At 46.0% G+C, this 24668-nt stretch overlaps 1 protein-coding gene across 4 annotated transcripts; it reads right to left on the bottom strand.

Annotated features, from left to right (window-relative positions):
* Window positions 1–971: 971 nt before the first annotated feature.
* Window positions 972–24650, bottom strand: LOC101149047 (cadherin-like protein 26). 4 transcript variants are annotated; one of them, XM_055372875.2, is made up of 10 exons: window positions 21572–21720; window positions 19605–19844; window positions 18042–18263; window positions 17335–17465; window positions 14427–14504; window positions 12677–12745; window positions 11226–11274; window positions 8153–8157; window positions 7324–7398; window positions 972–1556 (listed from the first exon to the last, which is right to left on the bottom strand). In XM_055372875.2, the coding sequence occupies exons 2-10, from the start codon at window positions 19810–19812 to the stop codon at window positions 1353–1355; spliced, it is 1041 nt and encodes a 346-aa protein (XP_055228850.2). In that variant the 5' UTR covers window positions 19813–19844; window positions 21572–21720; the 3' UTR covers window positions 972–1352. The 4 variants fall into 4 exon arrangements, with proteins under 4 accessions (XP_055228850.2, XP_063558462.1, XP_063558461.1 ...); XM_063702392.1 differs by lacking the exons at window positions 8153–8157; window positions 11226–11274; window positions 12677–12745; window positions 21572–21720 and adding an exon at window positions 24526–24650; XM_063702391.1 differs by lacking the exons at window positions 8153–8157; window positions 11226–11274; window positions 12677–12745.
* Window positions 24651–24668: the final 18 nt, after the last annotated feature.

Here is a 24668-nt window from a genome sequence, read left to right as displayed (position 1 = left end):
CAATCGAATAAACTAATGTTTACTTTGTTTTGTTGTCCAAAAACATGTATTTTTCTTAAAAAAAAAAAAAAGACTTTTATCCTGAATTACCCAGAAAATGCCCTAGACTGTCCTCTGAGTCATGCTAGGATCAGTACAGCTGTTCTACACATTCAAGCGTCCCATTCAGACACTCCAGTGCTTTAAATGTGATTTTTCTTCTTTTTCAGCTTCCCAAAGCAGAGGAAGACTGAGGTAACCAGGTAGGAAAAGGCCAGATCTCCTCAAAAAGAAGTATTTGCACAGCTTCTTCAAAAAGAAGGAGAAAGTTTTAACTCTGAGCTGTAACTCACTGTTTAACATAATGCTTCACTGATTCACCAGCAAACATGTTTCTACTGATTTATTTTAGGGCATGAGAGAGGGCATTTGCTCATTAATTATATAAAATTTTTATATGGCTGTAAACTTTTAGATATCCAATATATGCATTAAAGTGTCCAAATAGCATTTTAAACTTTGCTTAGTCAGTCTCTTATCTATTACTCAGACTAGAAAACTGACTATTTTTAGGGCATATGTCCCCCTATTAAGATTTTTAATAGAAACCATTTCCTCCCCTGAAACCGACACTAGCAGTAAGTGGACAAGTAAAAGCCAATTAAATTTTGTGGTTTTGTTTAAAGATAAAATCTAATCAGAACTTATTCATTCAAAGGCTCCTAACTCTTTTACTTACATATTACATACAAGTTAAATTATGTCAGCTCTTCATTTTTTAAAGAGTATACTGTTTATAAAGCTTTCAGCATAATCATTTTTCTCAAGATAACATATTTTATCTATTTATCTAATCAAAAAGTGAACAGGGACCAATACTTATTTTTTAAAAATCACTTAAAATACTGACTACAAATGTTATAGAAAAAATTTCTCTATTTACCTAAGTTTTCCCTTAAATGGAAGCAGAATCATAATCATAGAAATGTAAGTAACGTTTTCAAAATCTATTTTTATTTTTCTTCAGTACTACCTGCTGTTCCCAAGTGGCTGGGTAATCTATGGGTTATATTTTCATTTACCCTCAAAGCTAGGCTGCCAGTGGAAGCTAAGAATAACACAATTAAATTCAAGTTTCTCTAGAAAATATGACAAATCAAATTTTAAGAAAGCGTAACTTGTGGTTTTGCTTTGGTTCAAGATGGCTGATCTGAGAATATCAAAGCATTTAATTCAAACTAATAGTGTGTCCTCATCCTAGGACTAGAAGGTAATTTTTCTTTTAAGTAGGGAAAAGAAGAGCAAAGGGGAAAAATCCCTGAACAGTGATTCCCTTCCATGAATTATTTCAATTCTCCAAAATATACATTTTTTTAGGAAGGAACACCTGACTCTGAATATATTTCCTCAAACGGAGTCGCTTTTGAACCCAAAGAGTCCAGCAAATCAGGTGGCAGCTCCTGTTCCAAGCTGGCCAGAGAGCTGAGGGATGGGGCCCCTCCACACTCCCCTTCCTCGCTGTAGACGTGAGGTAGGTAGCCGGGGTCATCTTCCAGCACATTGGCAACATGGAGTTTCTGGGGAAAAGTGGGGGAAAGAGAAGGTAAATGCCATGTGCTTCCATACCCAGCTCATTTCTCTAGGTTTGATTCGAGGAACACCTCAATGCAGTAGTAACAGCACTCAGGCCCCGTGTCCTCAGCTGACACAGGAGTTCGTACAGTTCCAGAAGTGGCAGCCATGCTGAGGGGAGACATCCCACCTTACAGTCTGAGAGGGAACTGTGACACAGTGGTGGCCGCCCCAGGAGTATGACAGGAGCCCCCAGGAGGACCTCCCACCTGCTCCCACCCTCTTGCAGATTCATTCCTTGAGGCTCACCATTCCCTGTCTTGTGCCCTGGACACCTCCCCTTCCACGACCCCTCGACCCTCGTTTGGACAACCGTCCCCTCTCTCTTCATCTTTACCTGGCCTCTTGCTGTGGGCTCCTTTCTCCCGACCCACAAATGTGCTCAGGTCTATCCTTCAATCTGCTCATACTTCACAGCCTCCCTGCAAGAAAGGGCGGCCACCACCTCCTGCCACCCCTTTCTCACCCACGTGGCTCCTCAAACCACTGCCCTCCAGTCTCCCCATTCACGCTCAGGCCATGGCTTCATCCATCCCTAACCAATGTGATGTCCCCGTCACCATCTCTGTCTGTGACACTCCCTACGGTCACATCCAGAGCCAGAATTCCAACCAGACAGCTCCATAAGGACATCCACAGAGACCTCAGACTCAACATCCTGGAAACCACTGTGGTTTTGCCCATAACCTGCATCTCCTCCTCCCACGTCCCCTCCCTCAATGCTCGCCAAGTGCAGTGCACACCCCCTGTTACAGGGGCTAGCCGGCTACAACCCAGGGGATAATCCAGCACACCACCTGTTGTAAATTAAGTTCTACTGGAGCACGGCCAAGACCGTTTATTTGTGTATCATCTGTGGCTGCTTTCACGGAACAATGGCAGGGCTGAGCTGTGGGAACTGGCCTTCAAATCCTACAGGATTTACTATCTGGCCCTTTATAGGAAGTTCACTGACCCCTGCAGCATTAGATGATTTCGGTGGTAACAGAACACATATTTATTTGAGTGAATGGCCATTTTATCGTATATTTCAAAACATAATAACAAGCACACCAACTCCATGATTTCACACTAGCTGATTGTAAAGCCAAAAGCTAATTAACATGTGAGCTGATTTACATAAATGCATTAAACACATCATAGTGAGTGGGTTAAACACAAATGTGACAGTAGTGACAGAATGACCAAAGTTCATGAAATTCTAGCCTGACTTAAGTCAGGACATCCCCTACCGCCCAGCTGCTCAACCTTGAAACCTAGAGTCATCGCCAACTCTCCCCTGCCCCATCCTCTCAAATGCTCGGCGATATTTCTAGTTCTGTCCCCTCTCCTCCAGCCCCATGGCCAATGCCTGAGGATAGGTCCCTATCTCCACTCATTGGGGCGAGAGTGGCAAGTTCACTAAACTCATTTCTTGTTCTTCTGGTCACCCGGCAAGATCACATTTCCTGCCTCTCTGCTAGATGTGGCTACGTGACTGATGAAATAGGGATGTCAGGGACACGTACCTGGCCATGAAAACCTCCCCAAGAGCCTCTGTTCTTTCTCTGTCCTCCAGCCCCATTTCCAGTTCTGAGTGGTGGCAGAGCCACAGGGTGGGAGGACCCTGGGCAGGCTCCAGCTCGACACCCACCCTGATGTGTGACGTGAGCCAGAGGTGCCTGCTCTGCGCATTAAGCCACCCTGCTGTGGGGTTGCCATGGCTTTCTCCCTCCAAACAGCCCTCTTCTCACCATCTCCTCCTCTCCCCAACCTCTCCTGCCTTAGGTCCACCCTCTGCACAAACCCCAGAAACATTTCCTAGGCTTCATATCTGCTCATTCCTGCCTGCCTAGAACCCTAGACAGCCCTCCTCTGCCAATCTCCAACCCAGCAAACTCCAGCTCAGCATTCAGGACCCAAGTCATCTCTCTGTGAAGACTTTCCTGGCCTGAGTGATTCAATAAATAGGGGAGGGGAGGGGAGGGGAGGGGAGGGGAGGGGAGGGGAGGGGAGGGGAGAGGGACTTTAGCCTATTTACCTTCTAATACCTCTAGAGGGTGCTATCTGAACCCAGAGCCAGTTCTACAGACCTTGGCAGGAATGGGTTTAGTAGGAGCCTGTCTAATCCGTCACTGCTGATAGTAATTCTGAGAGGGTGAGCTCATGTAGGGCATGAAAACAGTCAGAATCCTGGGGCTCAAGCCCAAGGTGGGAGGTGGGGAGGGCCCGGAAAGGGCAGCTCTGGGGCCCCAGGGACCCCATGCGTGTCCCCATTCTGATGGGACCCCTGGGCTTCCAAGCTCTTAACTATGCCCCCCGCCCCGCCCTGCCCAGTGACTGCAACAAGCTGTCTCCAGCTTCCTCTGGTTCTCAGGAGCCCTGCCTGGGCCCTTGTTTAGTGGGAAATGCTGTCTCCCCGCGCCAGTCTACTGCTGTGTCAGGCTTGGTGCCCACTAGAAGCGCGGGAATGCTCACCCTGCACGTCTGGCCCATTGACCGGGTCTGCTTACTCAGGGACTGCGGTCACTGTCTGACCATATGGCATGGGGGAGCTGGGGGCAGGGGGAGGAAAGAAAGTTTTTACAGCAAAACCAGCAGATACACAAGCTCTGGCCTACGTGTTAGGAGTCTGTTCACGTCCTTGCAGTGAAGCTGAATAGATAATTAGCGACGGACCTGGTGTGTGCAGAGCAAAACAGAATCTGCAGTGGGGGCTGTGCTGGGTGGATTCAACTTCAAAACCCCCAGGCTGACAGCAGAGCAGCGGATGTCTGCACCCTGATTCAGCAACTTTGGAGGCCTCATCAGATCAATAATTCATCATACACCGCCATCCAAGTTAGAGGGCTCACAAGGAAAGAGCAGGGCCCTCTAATCTGGTGTTCCCTCCTCTCACACCACCAAGCAGAGCTTCGAGCTTCCATTGAATAAAGCTGCCTCCCTGCCCCGCAGAGGGAGGAGGGGGGCCCGCGGCTGGAACACGTCCCTCTCCTGCTCAGCCAGGCAGGACCTGCGATACTGTCCACACAGTCCACTTGGCATGAGCGGTGTGTGTGCATGTGCATGCGTTCACGTGTGTGTGCGCAAATGTGAAAATGGGTAAGCTGGATACTACGTGATGATCACCACATGCTACGTTTTCTGTAGAGACATGATCTGGTCTGCACAGAGCTTCATCCGAGAGTGTAGCAGAGCTGCCCCAACTCTCCTTTGTAGATGAGAAATTAAGGCTCAGAGAGGACCCTTCCCTGACCCTGCTTAATGATCAGGTGGGCCCGTCTGTAGTCGGCCACTCTGTGCCCCATTTCTGGCTCTGTCCCTCATGCCTTTACCATTGGAGCAACTTGTCTGAGCCTCCATTTTTGGATTCATCTACCACATTGGGTTATAGTGAAAATGGTTCTTTCATTGGTTCTTCAGTGACGCCTGTGTCGTGCACCAGTAATGACACAGCCTGGCCCTCAGGGAGGTTACAGTCGGCTCGGGAGAGACACACGGAAATTTCCCCGCAGCTCATCCTTCATCTTCCTCACCAGCAGTCAGGGCCTGGGGAAGGGCCCTGCAGCCCTGAGTCTGTGGGTACACAGCCCCCTTCTGCAGGAGCCTGGCTTGCCTGCTTTTAGGCAAAGCTTCTAGGCCTGTAGAAGATGTCTGTGTTCTCTTGAAGCAGGTGCCAGGCAGCACCCATTCTGCAGGGCTAAGGAGTGGGAGTGAGAAGGGGCCAAGCCTACAGCACCTTTGGGGCTGTCACTGGGGCACAGAGCTGGAGCTCCCACCTGGGGACTGTGACAGGAACCAGAGGACGAAACACTGGGGAGACCCCAGGCAGTGACTCTACATCCAGACACAGTCTGGGCTCACTTCCTCAGGCCACAGTGTTCACAGCCCTGTCTGTCATCCACTCTGACAACCACAGCAGGAGACGTCCAGGCTCACCAATGGGTTTCACAAAACAGGATCCCAGGACCTCAAGTCAGAGGCTCAGATGCGCACCCCAGACCCACTACAGCCGGGTCCACAGAGTTGGTACTGGGGATTGCTGCTTTTTAATGAGCCCCCTAAGTGCCTAGACCCTGGAGCCCAGTTGCCTGTATTTGAGCCCCAAATCTACTGCTTTCTGTGGCTGTGACCTTGGACACATTACCCAACTTCTTTGTTCCTGGGTTTCCACATGTTATAAAAAGGCATATGACAGCACCTCCCCCAATAGGCTGATGTGCAGACTAAGAGTTAACATCTTTCAAGTCCTCAGAACAGAGTCTACAACAAAGTGAGTATTATACACGTGTTTGCCAAAAAAATAAGTCTAGCCTGACAGAGACTGTCTACATTTATGTCTTCCTTTGTGCTTATCATTCCACAGGCCTGAGTTCCCACTGCCCTGCAACAGGAGGAGCTGCTTAGAGTCAGAATGGCCTGGGCAGCTTCTTGGTACCTCCTTCCCCAAGCAGGGGGCATGCAGAGCCTCCATGACACGAGCATGTGGACTGGCTCTGCCCTATCCATGTAAACCTGCCCATGGGTTTGCCCAGCTCCCAAGCTGCTTTCTAATCTTCCCAGGAGTACACAGTGGCTGTGTTGATGGACCTTTCAGGATGTACCTGAAATCAGAATCTCACACAATAGACCCCTTCAGCGCAGTCAAACTACATCTTTCACAATTTTGCAGGAAAAGACCCTTCATTCTGAGGTAGGAGGCCAGCAGGTCTTGTTTTCTGGTCACAACCCTGCTGACCAAAACAGGATCTGGTCCAGATGGGATGAAGTTAAAAAAAAAAAAAAAAAACAGCAGAAACCAGCAGATGAGACGAAAGTGAACCCTGGATGCCCTCATTGCTCACTGGTGCAAGAGACTCACACCAGTGCCAGGACAGCTTACAAATGCCATGGCAGTGACCCAGAAGTTATCACCGCTCTCCTAGAAAGTTCTAAATAACCAGCCCCTCCGTTTGCATCAACCTGCTACTTAATTTGCATGTAATTGAAAGTGGGTTTTAGTGGGTATAAATACAGTTGCCAACAGCCCATACATTTCCGACTCTGAGTATACTGCCTATGAGTTAGCCCTGCCTTGCAAGGAGCAGTAATGTTGAATAGAAGACTGCTGTCTAACACCTCCACCTCACCTTTGAATTATTTCCCAAAACCCTCCTGGGCTAATCCCCAGTTTTGGGGCTTGCCTGTGCTGTGTCAATTCTGTCTTCAGTTGGGTTCTGCAAAGCAGCACTGGATGGAGGATTTCCATGAAAGTGATTGCTATGGACTTAATTGTGTTCCCTCTCCAAATCCATATGTTCAGGCCCTAACCCCAATGTGATGGCATTTGAAGATGGAGCCTTTGGGAGACAATTAGGTTTAGATGAGCTCATGAGGGTAGAGTCCTCATGATGGAATTAGTTCCCTAATAAGAAGAGATACCAGGGAGCTTGGTATCTCTCTCTCCATCCCATGTGAGGACACGGCGGGAAAGTGGCCATCTGCCAGCTAGCAAGAGAGCTCTCACCAGAACCCAACCATGCTGGAACCCTGACCTTGGACTTCTAGCCTGCAGAAACATGAGGCAATACATTTCTGTTATTTAAGCCACCAGTCAGGCTATGGTATTTTATTATGGCAGCCTTAGCTGACTAATGCAGTGATTTAGGAAGAAGTGTCCCCAAATCAAGCCTGGAGCACAGTGGGGATGCAGAACCCATAGCCAGTGCACAGGACAAGGGGAGCTCTCCCTACCTGATTCAATGTCTCTGCCATCCTTCTTTCCACCGGAGCCAGGAGTTGTCTGTGCCTTGTGGCAGCTGGGTAAGCCTGCAAGCAAACCAGTAGAGTTTCATACCACAGCAGAGCCCTTGTCCTACCCCCAACCCCTGTGTCAGTGGCCCCAGCATAGATGGGGCACACTGAGCACAGTTCTCTTGGAGGTGAAGAGCCAGGCCCAGGGCAGTTTGCTCACGTTTCCTCTCTTTGTGTTGGGGGAGAGAGGGAGGCCCTGCAAGCTCTCATGGCTAGACTTTCCAATGCCTGGGCTGAAACAAACTTTCAGTGAGGAAGGAACCCAAGTGAGCCCGGCGAGGAGGGTTGTTCCTGCTGACAGCCTCACTCATACCTTGCACCCCCTCAACTACACTGCCCCTCCTCACTCATTTTGGCTTCTCTTCCTCTAAACCTTGCCCATTGTTTCCCATGATGGGCTGCTGGCAGTCACCTGCTCAACTGGCCCATGTCTGTGGATCTGGGTCTCTGTGCTATCTCAGGGCAGAGGGTACAGTGGTAGGAAACAGGCTTGGCATCTACTGGAAGGAGTGGCTATCTGGGGGCCCACAAATCCCACCACTAAATCATGTGAGTCAGGCTGGCCTGGAGGCAAGCAAAGCACCCGGGGCCTCACTGTCCACCTCACGCAGGTGCAAGGCAAGCACCCAAGAGTGGTGGTAAATGTAAGACTGATCACCAAGGGAAGGTTTAAGAGGGGATCTCACCCAGTTGAGAGCAGGGAGTTCTTAGGAGGAGGAAGTTGTAGGGCCATGGAACAGAAGGGAATTCCAATGAGAAGAAACAGCACAGGCCCTAAGCAGGGAGGGAACTTGGCGTGTTCTGTGGCTGGAGCCCAAAGAGGTGGGGTGCTGGGATGGTTAGGGAGGTGGGGGGAGGCTCAGAGCAAGTTGAAGCCATACGTGAGCAAAGGCCACATGATAGTGGGTCTCACAGGACATTAAAGACATAGGTCTGTCTTAGGCTGGGTTCTGCAAAGCAGCCCTGAAGGGAGGATCCCCTTAAGGTCATAAGGTTGTAGACTTTATCCCAGGTGCAATGGGAAGCCATCAGGAAGTCTTAAATTTGAGAGTGACATACGATTTGTGTTTTTAATCACTGGTGGCCTTTATGGCTGAGATGACTTCTGATCATACCTGGGTTTAGGGATACTTATTGGGTTCCAGAAGACATATGTAAAATATGATAAAGCCTGGGGCAATTATGTATGTCCATGAGGCTATATATACACACACATACATACATACATATACACACATGCACATATACAGACAAACATATACACATGTTCATATATGCATACTCATGCCTCTGTACATGTACATGCTTCTATACATATACATATAGACAGATAGACATATACATATACAGTTGACCCTTGAACAATGTGAGGGTTAGGGGTGCTAACCCTGCATAGTTGAAAACATGCCTATAACTTTTGATTCCCCCAAAACTCAACTAACACTCTACTGTTGACTGGAAGCTTTTCCAATAATATAAATAGTCAATTAATGCACATTTTGTATGTCATATGTATTATATACTATATTATAATAAAGTAAGCTAGAAGAAAGAAAATGTCATTAAGGAAAATATATTCACTATTCATTAAGTAGAAGTGGATTATCATAAAGGTCTTCATCTTCATTGTCTTCTCTCTGAGTAGAATGAAGAGGAGGAGGGAGAAGAAGGGTTGGTCTTGCTGTCTCGGGGGTGGCAGAGGCAGAAGAAAACCCACATATAAGTGCACCCACACAGTTCAAACTCCTGCTGTTCAAGGGTCAACTGAATACACATATCTATCTATATACACATGCATACATACAGTTATGCACGGCATAACATTTCAATGACAGGCCGTATATATAAATTTGGTCCCATAAGACTGTAATGCTGTATTTTTACTGTACCTTTTCTATGTGTAGGTGTTTTTTTCTTTTCTTTCTTTTTTTTTTTTTTTTTTTTGAGATGGAGTCTCGCTCTGTCACCCAGGCTGGAGTGCAGTGGTGCGATCTCGGCTCACCGCAAGCTCCGCCTCCCAGGTTCACGCCATTCTCCTGCCTCAGCCTCCCGAGTAGCTGGGACTACAGGCGCCCGCCACCACGTCCAGTTAATTTTTTGTATTTTTAGTAAAGACGGGGTTTCACCATGTTAGCCAGGATGGTCTCTATCTCCTGACCTCGTGATACGCCTGCCTCGGCCTCCCAAAGTGCTGGGATTACAGGCGTGAGCCACGGCGCCCCAGCCTGTGTAGGTAGATACACAAACACTATTGTGTTCCAATCGCCTACAGTATTCAGTACAGTCACATGCTGTACGGGTTTGTAGCCTAGAAGCAACAGGCTACACCAAGAGGTCTAGGTGTGTAGTAGGCTACACCATTTAGGTTTGTGTAAAACACTTTATGAAGTTTACACAGTGATAAAATCACCTAACAACACATTTCTCAGAACGTATCCCCATCATTAAGCCAGACATGACTGTACATATACACATGTGTGTACACATAGTGAAGCCACATCATACCAAGGTAAGCTGAACCAAACATACTTAGCCAAAGTGGCAAGGTGTGGACCACTACAAGCAGCCCTAGGGACCCTGCTGCCTGGTTCCCAGTGCTGGGAGCACTTGACTGGAGATGCTGTGCCCTCAGTCTGTTTAGCCCCAGGGGCCTCTCAGAGGAGGATCCTTAAGATGTGGGCTATGTACAAAGTACCCTTGCACCAGATGCTCACTGACCAAGCATGGGGCTCATCCAGGGCCAGAGGAAGACGCCATGTCAGTTTCCAGCCTGGCTCCTTCCCGAGGTAGACTTGGGGTGATTTTGCCTCAAGCCAGCTTCAGGTCCTAACCCCACACTATGTATGGCTGCACTGTGGCTGAGAGAGCACTATCTCTCCTCTCTGGGCTTCTGTGGACTTAGCCACTGGTTTAACTCTATCCCCAGGGCCTACGACTCCTCAAAGATACTTCAGCTAGAGTATTGGAATTTTATTTTCATTATTTACAAATTATTTCAATAATAATATTGAATATTATTTTTATAATATAACAGAAAGTGGTTTACATCTTTTTTAGTCTCCCACACCAACATGTAAATTTGGGATGCCATGTTAATTAGCTTTTATGAAACTCAAATGAAGCTTTTTGTCCCATGTTTCATTAATCAAAGAGAATCCTAACATTGTAAACTGAGCTATTCAAAAACCATTAAGATTTGAAACTGCTTGTTGGTATATATCAAAATTTTCTTGATACTTTAAAAACCAGTTTATAATAATGTGAGGCAATGAATTAGGTGTTAAGTTAACATAATTTTGCAAACTATATCCACAACATTCAACTTCCTTCTGTTTACATCAGAATCATTATTTTTATTGGCTATTTTGGTAATAGGTATATGTCATTAATGTCAATGCATACAAAATTAGTACTTAGATGTTTTATTTACAATGGAGTTATTTGTAGGATCTCATTTGAAAAGAAGAATTCTGCTGCAAAACATATTTAGAAAAAAAAATTGACTAGATGATGTCTAAGACCCCCTTAGCTCAAAATTTCTATAGGTCTGTGACAAAGCACAGCAGAAAACTCAGCCTATGATTGAGGTCTTAGCAACTCAACAGCAAAAGAAATTTGCCAGGGACTGAAAAGCTCTTATGCCCTCGAGTCACGGGATAAATGTGCCTTAACTACTTCCAACCTCTCTTCACATTCGCTTCTCCTTCAGTTTGCTTGGATGTTGGGCATATTTTTTTCATCACCTCTTTCCTTCCAAATTTCCAATTTTCAGGGATTTGCACAGCTTTTAGGCAGAACAATAAGGTAAATTTGTTCATGGTAACACCTACATCTGTACTTACAGGAGTGTATGTTTTTCACACCTCTTGGCTCAAAGGGCTTGCCATAACCCTTAAAGAAAGATGAAATATTTACTGATTTCAAATAAATTACCAAAGGATGCAAATACATAACTAGAAATTCTTGCAGTCATATTGCCTTTCATTTTTGTACTAAAGGTATAGTAATTCTAAAGAGTGTAGATATTCATAGCAGAAATTCATGAACAAGTTTCACAGTTGCTTTGTGAAGAAGGAACATGAGAATATTAGATTTGCAAGCTCTATCTTGGGTCCATTAACACCCAGTAAGATTTCCTTTGTGCCATGGCCATGCCCTGAATACAAACAAATGACACACATCCACTCCTAGGACCCAGGCCTAGCGGCACAACTCTCAGGGCTCAGTGCAAGATGAAAGTTGGGGGCCCTTTGTTCAAAAATTAAGAATTTCAAGATGGTGACAGTAGAATATTAAACCAAGCAGGGGTTCTTTAGAGTGGGAGGCCCTGTGCCATGGTGTGGGTTCCATGTCCATGCAGCTGGCCCGAACAGGACCAGAAGGATCAGCTGCACGGACATGGAACCCAACATTCATCCATGCGGGAGCCCTTCAGTGATGGATTTGTGGCATCATCTTTGTGCAAAGAAGAACATCATGTTTTCATCTTTGCTCAGATACTGCCTGTGCAAAGATATGAAATTATAGAGATCTTGAATTTATTTTAGAAGCTTTCCCTCATAAAAATTGGATATGATTCTATGGCTCTTTAGGCCCTGAACACCTCTTTTAATTGTATATCAGAAAAGTACATTTTTGTTAAATAATGGCTAGTCAAACTGGTGAGGTCCAAATAAGGTCTGTGATTGAGAACTGTACTCACAGTGTTGTGCCAAAGCCCATTTTCTGATTTGATCATGGAGTAGGGTTACATAAGATGGTATATTTGGGGGACCCCCAAGAACTCTCCAAACTATTTTTGCAACTTCTAGTTAGTCTAAAATTATTTCAGAAAAAGTCATTTCACAAAGCAATAGTTCTGGAATGTGTATGTAGAGTACAAGAAGACACAACACAGATGGGAAGTCAGGCCTCCCTTTCGCTGGAAGCATGCAGTCACTGGGCTGGAATTTAGTCAGGGCCAAAGTGCTGTGCTTTTAACTTTATAGATTATCTCTGGTGCCCTTAGAAGGACATGAGAAAATGTATCTATTTGTGGATGTTCTAAAAAGTGTCATATTTGATCAGGATTATCAAACAACTCTAAAAACAGCAGCCATCACCAATAATAATACCTAGTTCTATAGATGGAAATAGAGTTGGGTGGAAAAAGCCCAGCTTCTCAGCTTTTCATTGACTATGTGCCTTTTTCTGACAGTATCACCGAATCTTCTACAACGGCCCTCTCTCAGGGGGACCACCTGTTAGTCACTAGTGAGATGGCCGTAGCAGGGAGCAACCTTCCGGAACTCACCCAGCTCCCCAGAGCACAGCGTGCTTGGGCTGACCTACTCGCTGCAGATGGAGGCACTTCCTCGAGATCCTAGAGGGAAAATGCTGATTTACTCAAAAGAGAATGGATTTCTCTCCAGCTGGAAACAAAGTGGGCATGCGTGACCTCTCACCACCTCCCCTTGCTCATATATTCACAGGCAAACACAAATTAACACGATGAGAGGGAGGGCGCGGTGGGGGGGGGAAAGGAAAATGAAGAGAGGCAGGGAACGCAGGGATAAAAGGGCAGGCACAACGGAATCGCATGGCAGGAGGAGGTTTGAACATGAAGACGTGAATGCTCTTTCCATGACACAGACACCTGAAAACTGCATAGACGCGCAGGTGACATCTAGAAGGTGACACTCACAGGTGAAACTGTTTAGATTCAGGGATGGGATTGTGGGCATTTTCTGCTTTGGGTTTCTGTTACTTTAATAGTGACCCTTCTATAATGAAGTTAAATTTCAAAGAAAATAAAGCAGGCAATGGACCTTGACAATGGTCTCATTGACGCTATTTCACGCTATTCAGCAGATTTTAAAGTATCAGGTTACCCCATAAATCATAAGTGACGGCTTCACTTAGAGAAAGTGTGTGAATGGCAGTTTACTTAAGCAGTCACCAGAGATGTACTTACTACAATATTCGCAGGACACTGAAAGGAACCCAGAGATACACCAAAACCTAGAAGGTGGAGGCTTTGGTTCCCTCCCCTGTAAAATAGGGAAGCAAGATTGCCCCCACCACACACACGCCCCTATGGGTTCTGGTGAAAATTCAATGAGATGAGGCATGCAAAGTGCATAGTGTGCCCCTCAGGGCAACACCTAGGCCTCTAGAAGTTTGCAGACCGGCTCAGAGGAAGGAAAGAGAGAGCTCTCGCCAGCCCAGGAGGCAAGTTTGTAGGAACTAGTAAAGGGCAGCCCTTCCCCCAGGAGCACAGATTAGTGGTCAGAATGCATGGTGGACCCAGCCCTGCTCACTGCCCTGTCCAGGCACATGCTCATTTATGGCAATCCTGGGTCAACTTTGTTTTCAAAGTAGGGGACACCTACTAGTTATAGAATGGAAGATTTAGCTACTTGGGAAACAATTTTAAATAACACTGATTTGCACGGTGAGAAAATTATTCCCTTTCTAATTCTGTTTCCACACCCTAATGACATCCAGGAGGAAGTGTCACTCTGGTGCTAGCCTGGCTTCCATGCTCTGCCTTCCTTGCAGAGGGGCCCCGGGCCTTTGGCAGTGACATCGTCCACCCAGCCATTGTGCCCTACTTCTTTCATGGCTATCTTCACACTTGCCTGCTCTTTATACAAGTAAAACTGTTTTCATTTACAGTTGAAATATAAAATTTCCTACTTAAATAAATGTACTTAATGTGGACACAAGCCCATTTTAAGAAAAAAGTGTCTTAAGAAATACACTAGTCCAAGTGCCATATGCATATGGCAAAAAATCACCATATGGCACTGGACACAGTGATATTTGGAAGCACAGGGTCATCTGACACCGCAGCAAAGATGAAAGAACTTGGCCACTGAAAGGCAAGGGTGTTTTAGGCTAAGGGAACCATGGGGCTTTGCAAGTAGGGGCTGGGGTTGCTGACTTGAAGAAGAACCTCCCTGGATGTGGCACTGGGAGGAGCATCCCAGGTGTTCCTTGTCAGGGAAACCATCAGGAAACTCACTTCTCTGAAATCCAGAAGCAAGTAAGGGGCATGTTACCTTAACTCCCTGCGTGGGTCCTGCTGCAGCTGTGCAGATGAGCAGAGCCGGCCTCTGGCCTTCAACATCTGACCATGTCTGTAGAACACAGAGAAAGAAATATGACAAGGGCTGAAATCACAGATAGCAGAAATAAAAACAGAAGGAAAGGAATGACATTTTCTCCAAAACACATTGTATCTATGCCATCACAGAAGAAGTCCAGACTGTAAAAAATACACCTTTCCTGTAAATCTGGATGACTTATGTGGGAAAAGAATGTTATTTCTGTTTGCCTTTTGTAATTGCTCGCTGGGAGGTTGAGCTTCTCGTGGTTCAGGGTTCCATGTAAACTGATGGTAAAAGGCTCATTTCAGGAGCTCTCAGAATTGAAAAGCTTGTCTTTTTCTAGGGCTCATGGTGATGGCTCTTGGGGTCACCAGCATTGCATGGTATTCTGTGCATTGTCCCATTCATTTATCACCCAACATATATGTTCACTGAGGGACTCAGGTTGATGGGTGCTGGATTTCTGTTGGCCAAGGGCTCATTAGCTTCCCCACATGCAGGGAAGGCATCTATGCGTTTCTGTAGATCATCACCATCAGATGGCATCCCTATAGTTTAGTAGTAGAATGTGACAACATGTGTGCAGCTAGTGACGATATCTTGCATGGAGTTTTCCCAAGAGCACAGAATGTTCCTGGTGAGTGGATGTGCAATGTAGGCTGGTATATTCATGTAAGATGGACAGAGGGATAAGTGCACCTAGAGATGGCCTTATTTACCAAGGTTACAGAGATATAATCAGTAATTACTGCTAATAATGCTAATATTGGCAGCCACCCTTTATTGCATGACTGTTAGTGCTGAAAATTTTACATGTGTTATTTGATTAGAGTCCAAAAAACTTAAGAGACAGAAGACTATCAAGCTCACTTTATATATGAAAGTCAGATTCAGTTAGATTATGTAACTGATCAATCACAGATTTGGAATCTACACCCAGGTCTGTTGAATTCCACTTCTCAGAGCCCTAAGATACTGAAGCAGGAATGGAGATGTGCCTTTAGCTGTGAATGGGAAACAAGAGAAAGATTTGTTGGTACAAGAAGAGAACAGAGCCCCTTGCCCGGCATGAGGTTCTCTTGTCCCTCTGGCATAGCTGGTCTTTGACCAGTGCCACCATGTCATTAAGCCCCCTCCAACCCTCCTGGTCTTAGCATCACAAGGGCCAAGGTTCCTTTCCACCCACACTGCTTCCATAGCTGCTTCCTCTTTTCCAAGAGACAATCACAAAGCTGCTGGGAAAGAAGGGTAACCAGGGCGTCCCCACTGTCCCTTCCATCTCAGCTACAATCTGAACCAGTGCTCAGGGAGTGTGACATTCCCGCCAGTCTCCTCCAAGCTCAGCAGCTTTCACTCTCTCCCTCCAAGGAGGAGACTGAGGCACAGCTCCTGGGACTGGGAACCATTTCTGTTTCCCTTCATGGTTGAGCCTCTGAGCCACTGGAACTGTCCAAGGCAAGAAATTGTACTGTTACACAAAGACTGCTGTTTGTCCAGATGGTTTTCTTCTTAAAATTACACAACAAATCAAGTTTGCTGCTGCTCTCACATTTGGGATGCGGAGATTCCTTCCAGGGGACTTCACAATCTGGAGAGTTTGGACCTTGCTCCTGTTTCCCCACCTAGGAAGGGCTCACAGGAGGGTGCACAGGCATGTACCTGCCAGAGGAGCCTAAGTGGCTGCTCCCTTCCCTCCTTCATGCTGCAGGGAAGACAAAATGCAAAGAACCCTGGGAGCCTTGGGCGAGCACCAGCTTCTTCAATCAAATATTTTTGAGAAACTCTCTAATTACATGAGCATCATATCAAGTTCATTGGAATATCTTTCCCCTAAATGTTTGACTTCATTCAATAAGTCTCTCCCTTCCAGGAAAAAAACATTGGTGGAGGTGTAAGATGGGGTGACCGAATCCTCTGTGTGTGTTTCCTTTTGACATTTCTTTTGCGTTCATTTTCTAAATCAACCACTTAATTCTAGATGAAGACAAACAGGAGAGCTCACAATGCTTTCATCTCTTTGTCTGTCTAACCCCAGCCCAGGGTTGCTGCAAGGATGACTAAGATAATGTAGGGCCCATTTCAGAAGCAGCCAGTTTGAAAAACCAGTGACCATTGGCCAATTACTTTATATGGCTCTGCCTTGTGTTAGGTGCCTTCATAGGCATCCTCTTTGATCCACAACCTATCTAAGAATTTGACTTTATCATCCCAGTTCACAGATGAGGATGTAGGGTTAAATGATGAAGCTAATGAGATGCAAAGGCAGAAACAGAGCCTAGGCCTTGTACCTCCAAGGGCAGTGAGCTTTCTGGTTGGCCTCTGCCGGACAATGGTAGAAGAGCAGGTTCTGCCATGATCTACTGAAAGCCATGGCCAAGAAGCCAGCTCAGACTCATTTAACTAGTGAGCCTAACACAATCCCATTTAGGGAACGTCTACTTAATAAAAATCGCTATTTCCCTAAGCACAGTTTCTCAAACTCAGCACTTAGGAAACTGGGGCAGATAATTCTCTGTGGTAGAGGCTGTCTTGTATGTTGTAGGCTGTTTAGCAGCATCTCTGACCTCAACCCACTAGATGCCAGTAGCACTCCTAACTGTGACCATCAAAACTGTCTCCAGGCATTGATGAATATCTCCTATGGGGCAAAATTGCTCATGGTTGAGAACCACTGATCTAAAAGAATAAATTCATTTATCTGAGTTAGATAGTATTTGCAAGAATTTTTTCCCACTTGCTACTGAAACACGGGTAAGAGTGAAGAATTAAGAGGTGGTACAATGGGTGAAAAAATACATGCTATATGTCTGTGTATTAGTGAATTCCTTGCCATAAGACACAAAGCATGACATTCCACTACCTGGGCTGAAGTGGCTTTGCTCTCCGCATTATACATGACCAGTGTTTGGTGGCCTTCATCATTGGATACAGAGCATCCATGCCTCTTAGGTTCAAGCACAAAATAGCATCGCAACAGAAAAAGCAGAGCCACTGTTATAAGACAAAGGGGAGAAACAGATTAGACAAGCTCACCCATATCAGAGGTTTCATGAGGATCTTGTTCTGTTCATGTACAACTCAGTCATGAACTGGCAAGGCCAAATTGCGTCTTAGTCATCTGTGTAGCTATAAAGTTTAGCACAGTTCCAGGGTACAAGTAGATGCTACATAACTGTTTGTTGAATTAATCAATAATACTATCTGGCCAGTAATATTGTATTGTTTCTTGGAAAAGCTGCTTTCTTATTAGCCTTGCCAAGTCCAGGAGCCTGAATATCTGTACATTGCTGTCTCCATGGTTATTACAAACAAAGGGCCACTCCTTGACTATATTTACCAGTGGATTCCATTGTGAGTAGAAGCTGCTTTTGCTGGCCAGGGATCTTGCCTGGCCAGCATGGCAACCTCTGATCTGCATCTAGGAGCCTGAGTACACCCAGAAGTCATTCTCAAAGCCATTCCACCAATCCTGCCACCGCTGTCTCCTACCCCAGCAAGCCCCTTACCCCTGGCCTATTGCCTGGGTAGAGGAGCCACAGTCCCAGGACACCCCTACAGACCACTGACCTGCCAGAGCCACAAAGGCTGCACAGACAGGGAACAGGGCCCCCACAAGAAGCCCCACTTCTGCATCTGCATGCTCCACACACGTGAGCCCACTGGCACAGGGGCAGATCCTTACACGGACAGTTTGCTTCTGGGAAAGTCCCTGTTTGTCTCCAATGAAGAGTGGCACCAAGTAATTACCATGTGGCAGGCTTCTCAAGGTTAAAAGTTCAACTGATTGACCTGCAAAGGGAAAAAGAACATGGCATGCATTGACTCACTCATCTGCTCATCTGCTCAACACACGCTTACTGAATGCCCTGCACGGGCCAAGCTCTGTATGAAAGTAAGCCAACTGCAGAGTTAGAGGGAGGGGTCCTCAAGGGTACCCTCACTTCTGACACCAACTGCAAGTTCACGGATTCCTAAGACCACCCTCAGGTTCAACAATTCTCTAGAAAGACTCACAGAACACACTGAAAGTTGTTACAGTGATGGTGCCGTTTTTTACAGGGAAAAGATACAGATGTAAATCACACAAGGAAAAAGGCACCTAAGGCAGAGTCCAGAAAAGCACCAGTAGCAGAGCTTCTCATCATCCTCTCCTGAGAAGCCAGGTCAGCATCAATGAGGGACAGCACACATGGGATGCAGCAGTCAGGGACGTTCACCTGAGCCTCAGGCTCCAGTGTCCTCCTGGGGCTTGGTCAGGCAACCTGGTGGGCCTCCCAGGTGGGCGGCCTCAGTCTCCAGCCTCTCTGGTAATAGACTGATACTATGTGACCAGAAGTCCCCAGTGTAAATCACATTGCCCCTATCCGGCTCAGCCCAAGACACCCCAGGTAAAGAGACACTGGTGTCAGACATGATACCCCAATAGAGATCACTCAGACCCCAAGGACAAAGACCAGACCTCTCTTTGGACAAGGCGAAGTGCTTTACCACACACTCCAGGTCTGAGAACTACAAACTTGAGCACACAGTTTCAGCTGAAACCGTGCCACAGTCTACAGACGCCACGGCTAGAGGCACAGAGGAGAGTGTTAACAGTGGATGCCAGTTGCTTTTAACCTGCTCAGCATGTTCATCTTCTGGTAACAGTGCCCCAGTGTTTCTTTAGGGAAGCCCACACTTCCTGAATTCTCAGTATGAATCAGGAGAGGGTGAGCCCAGATCCCAACAAGGTCCAGGTGTGGGCTGGGAACCAGCCAATCAGCACATCCGCCCTCCCAAGTCCCACCCACAGTGATTGACAGGGCAGCTGACCCAGGCCAAACAGTGACGTCAATCCTGGAGCTTCCCTGGAAACACCCTTCTTGCCAGATGCAAGGATATATCTCAGGGACTCCCAGCAGCCTCCTACCCCCTGATGAGGAGAGTTTCCTAAAAAAGAAGGAACCTAGAGAAAGGCAGACCATGTGTGGGAAGGATATCCAGGGATATCCTTTGAGCACCTAGAGCCAGCTCTGCCAGAACACAGACCTCTCCGGTTTTTTAAGCTAATAAAGTCCTTTTTTGCCTAAATCTGTTTGAATTGGATATCTGGCATTTTCCACTCTGCCCGTGACCAATACAAAAACTCACCCCAATTTCTCCCCAACTTCCATGTGTCCTCTGCATTTCCCCAGGTATTGTCCAATTCAAATGCAAATGGGTCAGAGAACGGCTCCAGGTCCGGATCCTCTGCCTCGATGTGGAGGGGCTCATGCACAGCAGACTCACAGACCTCCATGTAGCGGGAACGTGGCCGGAGAGTCGGGACGTTGTCATTGATGTCAGACAGGAAGAGCATTAGGGTCCCTGTAGCAGTCTGCGGTGGGAAGCCTTGTATGGGGAGGAAGTTTCAGGAGTTGTTTATCTCGTGCACACACAGCCCTGGAGAATAAGCACTCTCCATCTCTCAGAAAAAAAATATTCCTGAAATACTGGAACTGTTTCCCTTTCAAAGTCATAAGCTCTCCTGGCATGCACGTGATCTGTTTTCCTGCTTTTATGAGCATTCAGAATATTTGGGTAAGCTAATAAAGCACTTACCACCTCAAATCATTTGTAGAACAAGGTAGAATGTGGCATCATTAAAAAAACAAAAGGTCAATCAATGGTGCCAGGCATCAAGGATGGGTGGGGTGGAGGAAAATGGGTGTGACTAAAGAAGGGCACCATGGGGGTCCCCGAGGGGAGGCAAATGCGCTGCATCTCCGCGTTGATGTCCTGGTTACAAGGTTACACTGTAGTCCTGCAAGGTGTTGCCCCTGGGGGAAACTGGCAAAGGATACTCAGGATCCACTAGATTATTTCTTAAAACTGCAAGTGAATCTACAATTATCTAAAAGGACTTTTTCTAATTAAAAAAAGTGGCAATCGTCACTTCATAACTGCAAATATATGGAGCCAACCTAAATGCCCATCGACCAATGAGTGGATAAAGAAAATGTGGCATATGTGTACTATGGAATACTACTCAGCCATAAAAAAGAATGAAATCATGTTTTTTTGCAGACACTTGAATAGAGCTGGAGGCCATTCTTCTAAGTGAATAACTCAGGAATAGAAAATCAAATACTGTATGTTCTCACTTATAAGTGGGAGCTAAGCTATGGATACACAAAGGCATGAGTGATATCATGAACTCTGGAGACCCAGAAGCAGGGGAGGAGGGAGCCAAGGGCTAAGAAATCTCACATTGGATACAAGGTACTCTACTCAGGTGACCAGTGCACTAAAATCTTAGACTTCACCACTGCATAATTCATCTACGTAACCAAAAACCACTTGTACCCCAAAAGCTTTTGAAATACAAAAAGCAAAAAATAAAGGGAAAAAAAAGCACCAATCATAAAATCATCCATAAGAATGACGGAACCCTGAAACACTGGCCCCACTTTTTCTCATCCCTTAATGCTGATTAGGAACACGTGTTTCATATCTCCATTTCCCCCCGGCCAACATTCCACTAGTTAATTACAGAGTGGAACGTATAGTGATATATCACTTGGAGCTCGGGTTTTAGTTCACAGACTTTCTTAGATACAATTTTAAAGTTATTTGAACATTGTTATTTCTTCAGCTTTTTTTGGTATGTTTAAAGTTTCAGCCTTAGGAGAGTGCAGAGAAAAATGCTGAAACTGGCTTATAAAACCACCCATTCTGGTTTATGACAAATGTGTCCCTTACAGTCCCATTTACCTGAGCTCGTATGCCATCCCAAGCACAGGGAAGCTGTGCTAAATATTTATCACACATCATTGGCTTTGCCAAAGAGCTAAAGAGTTAGCTCATGAACAGATGAAAAAGATGCTGGGTTTGATTGGAGCCTCCTTGCTGGTTTAATTGTCTATTCTGAATGAATACTGCCCTCTTTCGATGGTATTGGTCCCTTGTTTACCATTTCAAGAATTATTACCAAAAATAATCACCAGCATGGATGCAGAGTGATAACAAGGTTTATTTTATCCTTTTCTCTGCTGTGCTGAAAGACGTTCACCAGGGTTATTTTCCCGCAGGAAGCAAGAATGAGCATTTTATTTTTCCAATTTTGGGTAAACACTCACCATCATCAACAGCGTGAACGATGATTATATAAAAACTGTTATTTACATGAGGGGATTCTCGGTCAATTGGCTCCACGGAAAACGGACAGCAATTTTTAAAATTAAAAACTTACATTAAAATATAAAAAAGTTGCATAAAAAAACAAAATATGTCATAGAAACACTATTTCTACCACAAGTAATTTGAGAAATTCTAAGAGCAATTAAACTATGAGAGTGTTTAATTCGCGAAAGGAATGGAAGCACAGGGAGGACAGCCTAAAGACGCTCCTAGGTCTGTGGAATCGACATTCACCGGAAGACCAAGCGTCCCCCTCCTTGTTGGACTGAACATAGTTTTGTCTGCCTTGGGGAGATGTTTCATCCTGGAAAGGAACTCATCTTCAGTGGCCTGTAGATGATGTTAGCTTAGTGTGAAAAACCAACCTGCCCTTGCAACAGTAACCTAGGACTTTACCCCTGGTGTGTTCCCTTTGCAGCAGAGCCCTGGCAGTTCACAGTTGGGTAACCCTATTCCTCAAAGTGGTCTTCTACATCCCCCTCACCTATGTGAACCTGACACCACTGTAAGGGGTGGGCCACGCCAAGCCCTCCAGGATTCCTGAGACCTGTCAGCCATTGGATTGCATCCTTTGCAACCTTGCCAGGTTGCCAACCCCAGCTACCTGCTGAGCGCACCGCAGCAGGAACCTCCTGGACTCAGGCAAACAACAACAAAAAGTGCAGGTCCGAGAAAGGTGCGGAGAGGGGCAGTTTCTCCTTATGCTTTTCCTTCATCTTCTGGGCAAATGTTTTTCAAAGGGTCAGCAAGGATCCCTCTCTCATGTTGCGTGGGTCACAGTTTTTAAAGGGATTGAAGCTTTTCGTGCACTGCTTCACCTCTTAGGGAAAGTTCCAGAAGTTCCTTAGAAGCACTGTGATTTTGCAATGTTTACAAACGAGGGGAAGAAACTCAGAGTTCCTCTGTGGATTATCTCAGGCCAAAAGGCAGCTCCCTCAGCTAATGCAGATGAAGCAGAACTAGAGGAAACCAAAGCTGCCCCCAACCCAGATCATGCCTCCACCCTGTCACAAAAGACACTCATCCTGCCTCCCGGACAAAGCCATATTGAGGCTAAAATGATGGACTGTTAGTTCTTGATTTCAGCACAGTCCAAACATTTACTGAGACCTACGTATGAGCCAACCATCCTCAAGAGACAGGAACACAGCAACGAATTAGGAAAGGCTCCCGTTGGTGGTGCCCAAAGGGATCCCCAGCCAGCATCACAGGCATCCTTGGGAGCTTCTTAGAAATGCAAATCTCAGTCCTGGCCCCAGACCTCTCAGTCAAATTCTATGGGTGGGTTGGAAACCAGCCTGGCCAACATGGCAAAACCCCGTCTCTACTAAAAATACAAAAATTAGCCAGACGTGGCAGCATGTGCTGGTAGTCCCAGCTACTCAGGAGGCTGAGGCAGGAGAATCACAAGAACCTGGGAGGTGGAGGTTGCAGTGAGTCAAGATTATGCCGCTGCACTCCAGCGTGGGTGAAAGAGAGAAACTCCACCTCAAAAAAAAGAAAAAAAAAAAAGAAAAGAAATTGTAGGGGTGGGGCCCAGCAATCTGCATTTTAACAAGTTCCCCCAGAGACTGATACACACTATAGTTTGACAGCTACTTCTTAAGAGCCTTGCTAACTCAAGGTGCACCACTGTGCATCAGAAGGGGTCTGTGAGCTGTTGGTTGGCTGCTCACAATGAGATAACTGCAAAAATGAAGAGCAAGTGTTGAGAAGCCCTTAGAGTCGTCAGCATTGTTGTGTCCACCTAGTGCATGAAAATGTTTCTAGTAATTCAATTTCATTGTATTTTGCAAACTTATCACTCCATAATGAATTGTAAATTTTAAAAAAATCTAGCCATTCCCAACAGATAAGTTGAGAAGTGTTGCTGTAAGGGGAGGAATCTCACACTGAAGTGTGGACCGAGGCCAAGTAAGCACGAGAAATGAGTGAAGCTGGTGGAATGGGGTCTGGGGCCAACTGCTGAGCTCAGCCTGGAGAGAGAAGGGGCATGACTCATGACCCCTTTCTGTCCCCATGATCATGGTCTCATGGAACACAGACCCAAAAATGCCAATTTCTTTCATTTCTTCAAGAACATCAAGAGATTCAGGCCATATGCCACCCAAGTGCCCATCGATGGATGAGTGGGTAAACAAAAATGTGTCAATACCACATATGCATACTCAGCATCAGAAGGAAGGACATTCTGATACATGCTAAACATGTATGAACTTTGAGGACATTATGCAAAGTGAAATAAGCCAGTCACCTAAAGACAAATGTTGTATGATTCTGCTTTGATGACCTGGAGTCATCAAACTCAGAGAGACAAAGAGTCAAATGGTGGAGGCCAGGGGCCGGAGAAGGGGAAATGAGTGGTTAATGGAGACAGAGTTTCTGTTTTGCCAGATGAAAAGAGTTCCGGAGATGGATGGAGGTGATGGTGCACAACGTTTTGAATGCACTTAATGCCACTGACCCGTACCCTTACAAATGGATAAAATGGTAAATTTTATGTATATTTTACCACAATTTACAAAAAAAAACCCCCGCTTTTCTTGCCCAGAAGCAAGAGAGGTACTGGTTTATAACTTCTGGTACAGAGGGGGGAGATAGAAAAATGTAACGGATTATTCTAACACAAAGGAAAGAATACAAAAGGAACACATGGAAAATGCAAAGGAAAACCAACAAGTGAGTTCTTCTGCTGGGGTCAGAAAAACCTATGGATAGAAGACGACATTTAACTCAGGTCAATGGTCATGCAGTGTGGCTTCTTGTATTCTCATCATGGAGACTGAGGCAACCTCGTGAACACGTCCAAGGAGCTGGTTTTCTAACAGGAGCCCTCTTGGTTATGTGGCCATTTCCACTTAAACAACTGCCCTTCTTGGCCCTCTCTTCTCACCTTATCTGGCTGTCTGGATCCATGGCATTAAAAGTTCCCAACAGGGTCCCAGGCCTGGCGCCCTCCTCTTTACTGACAATGAAGCTCTGGGGGTGAAAGGCTGGTGGGTCGTTGGCGTCTGTCACCTGCACACTCACAGTGGC

This window comes from Gorilla gorilla, chromosome 21, assembly GCF_029281585.2.
Source record: "Gorilla gorilla gorilla isolate KB3781 chromosome 21, NHGRI_mGorGor1-v2.1_pri, whole genome shotgun sequence".
NCBI lineage: Eukaryota > Metazoa > Chordata > Mammalia > Primates > Hominidae > Gorilla > Gorilla gorilla.
This window is presented reverse-complemented; position numbering and strand designations above follow the sequence as displayed.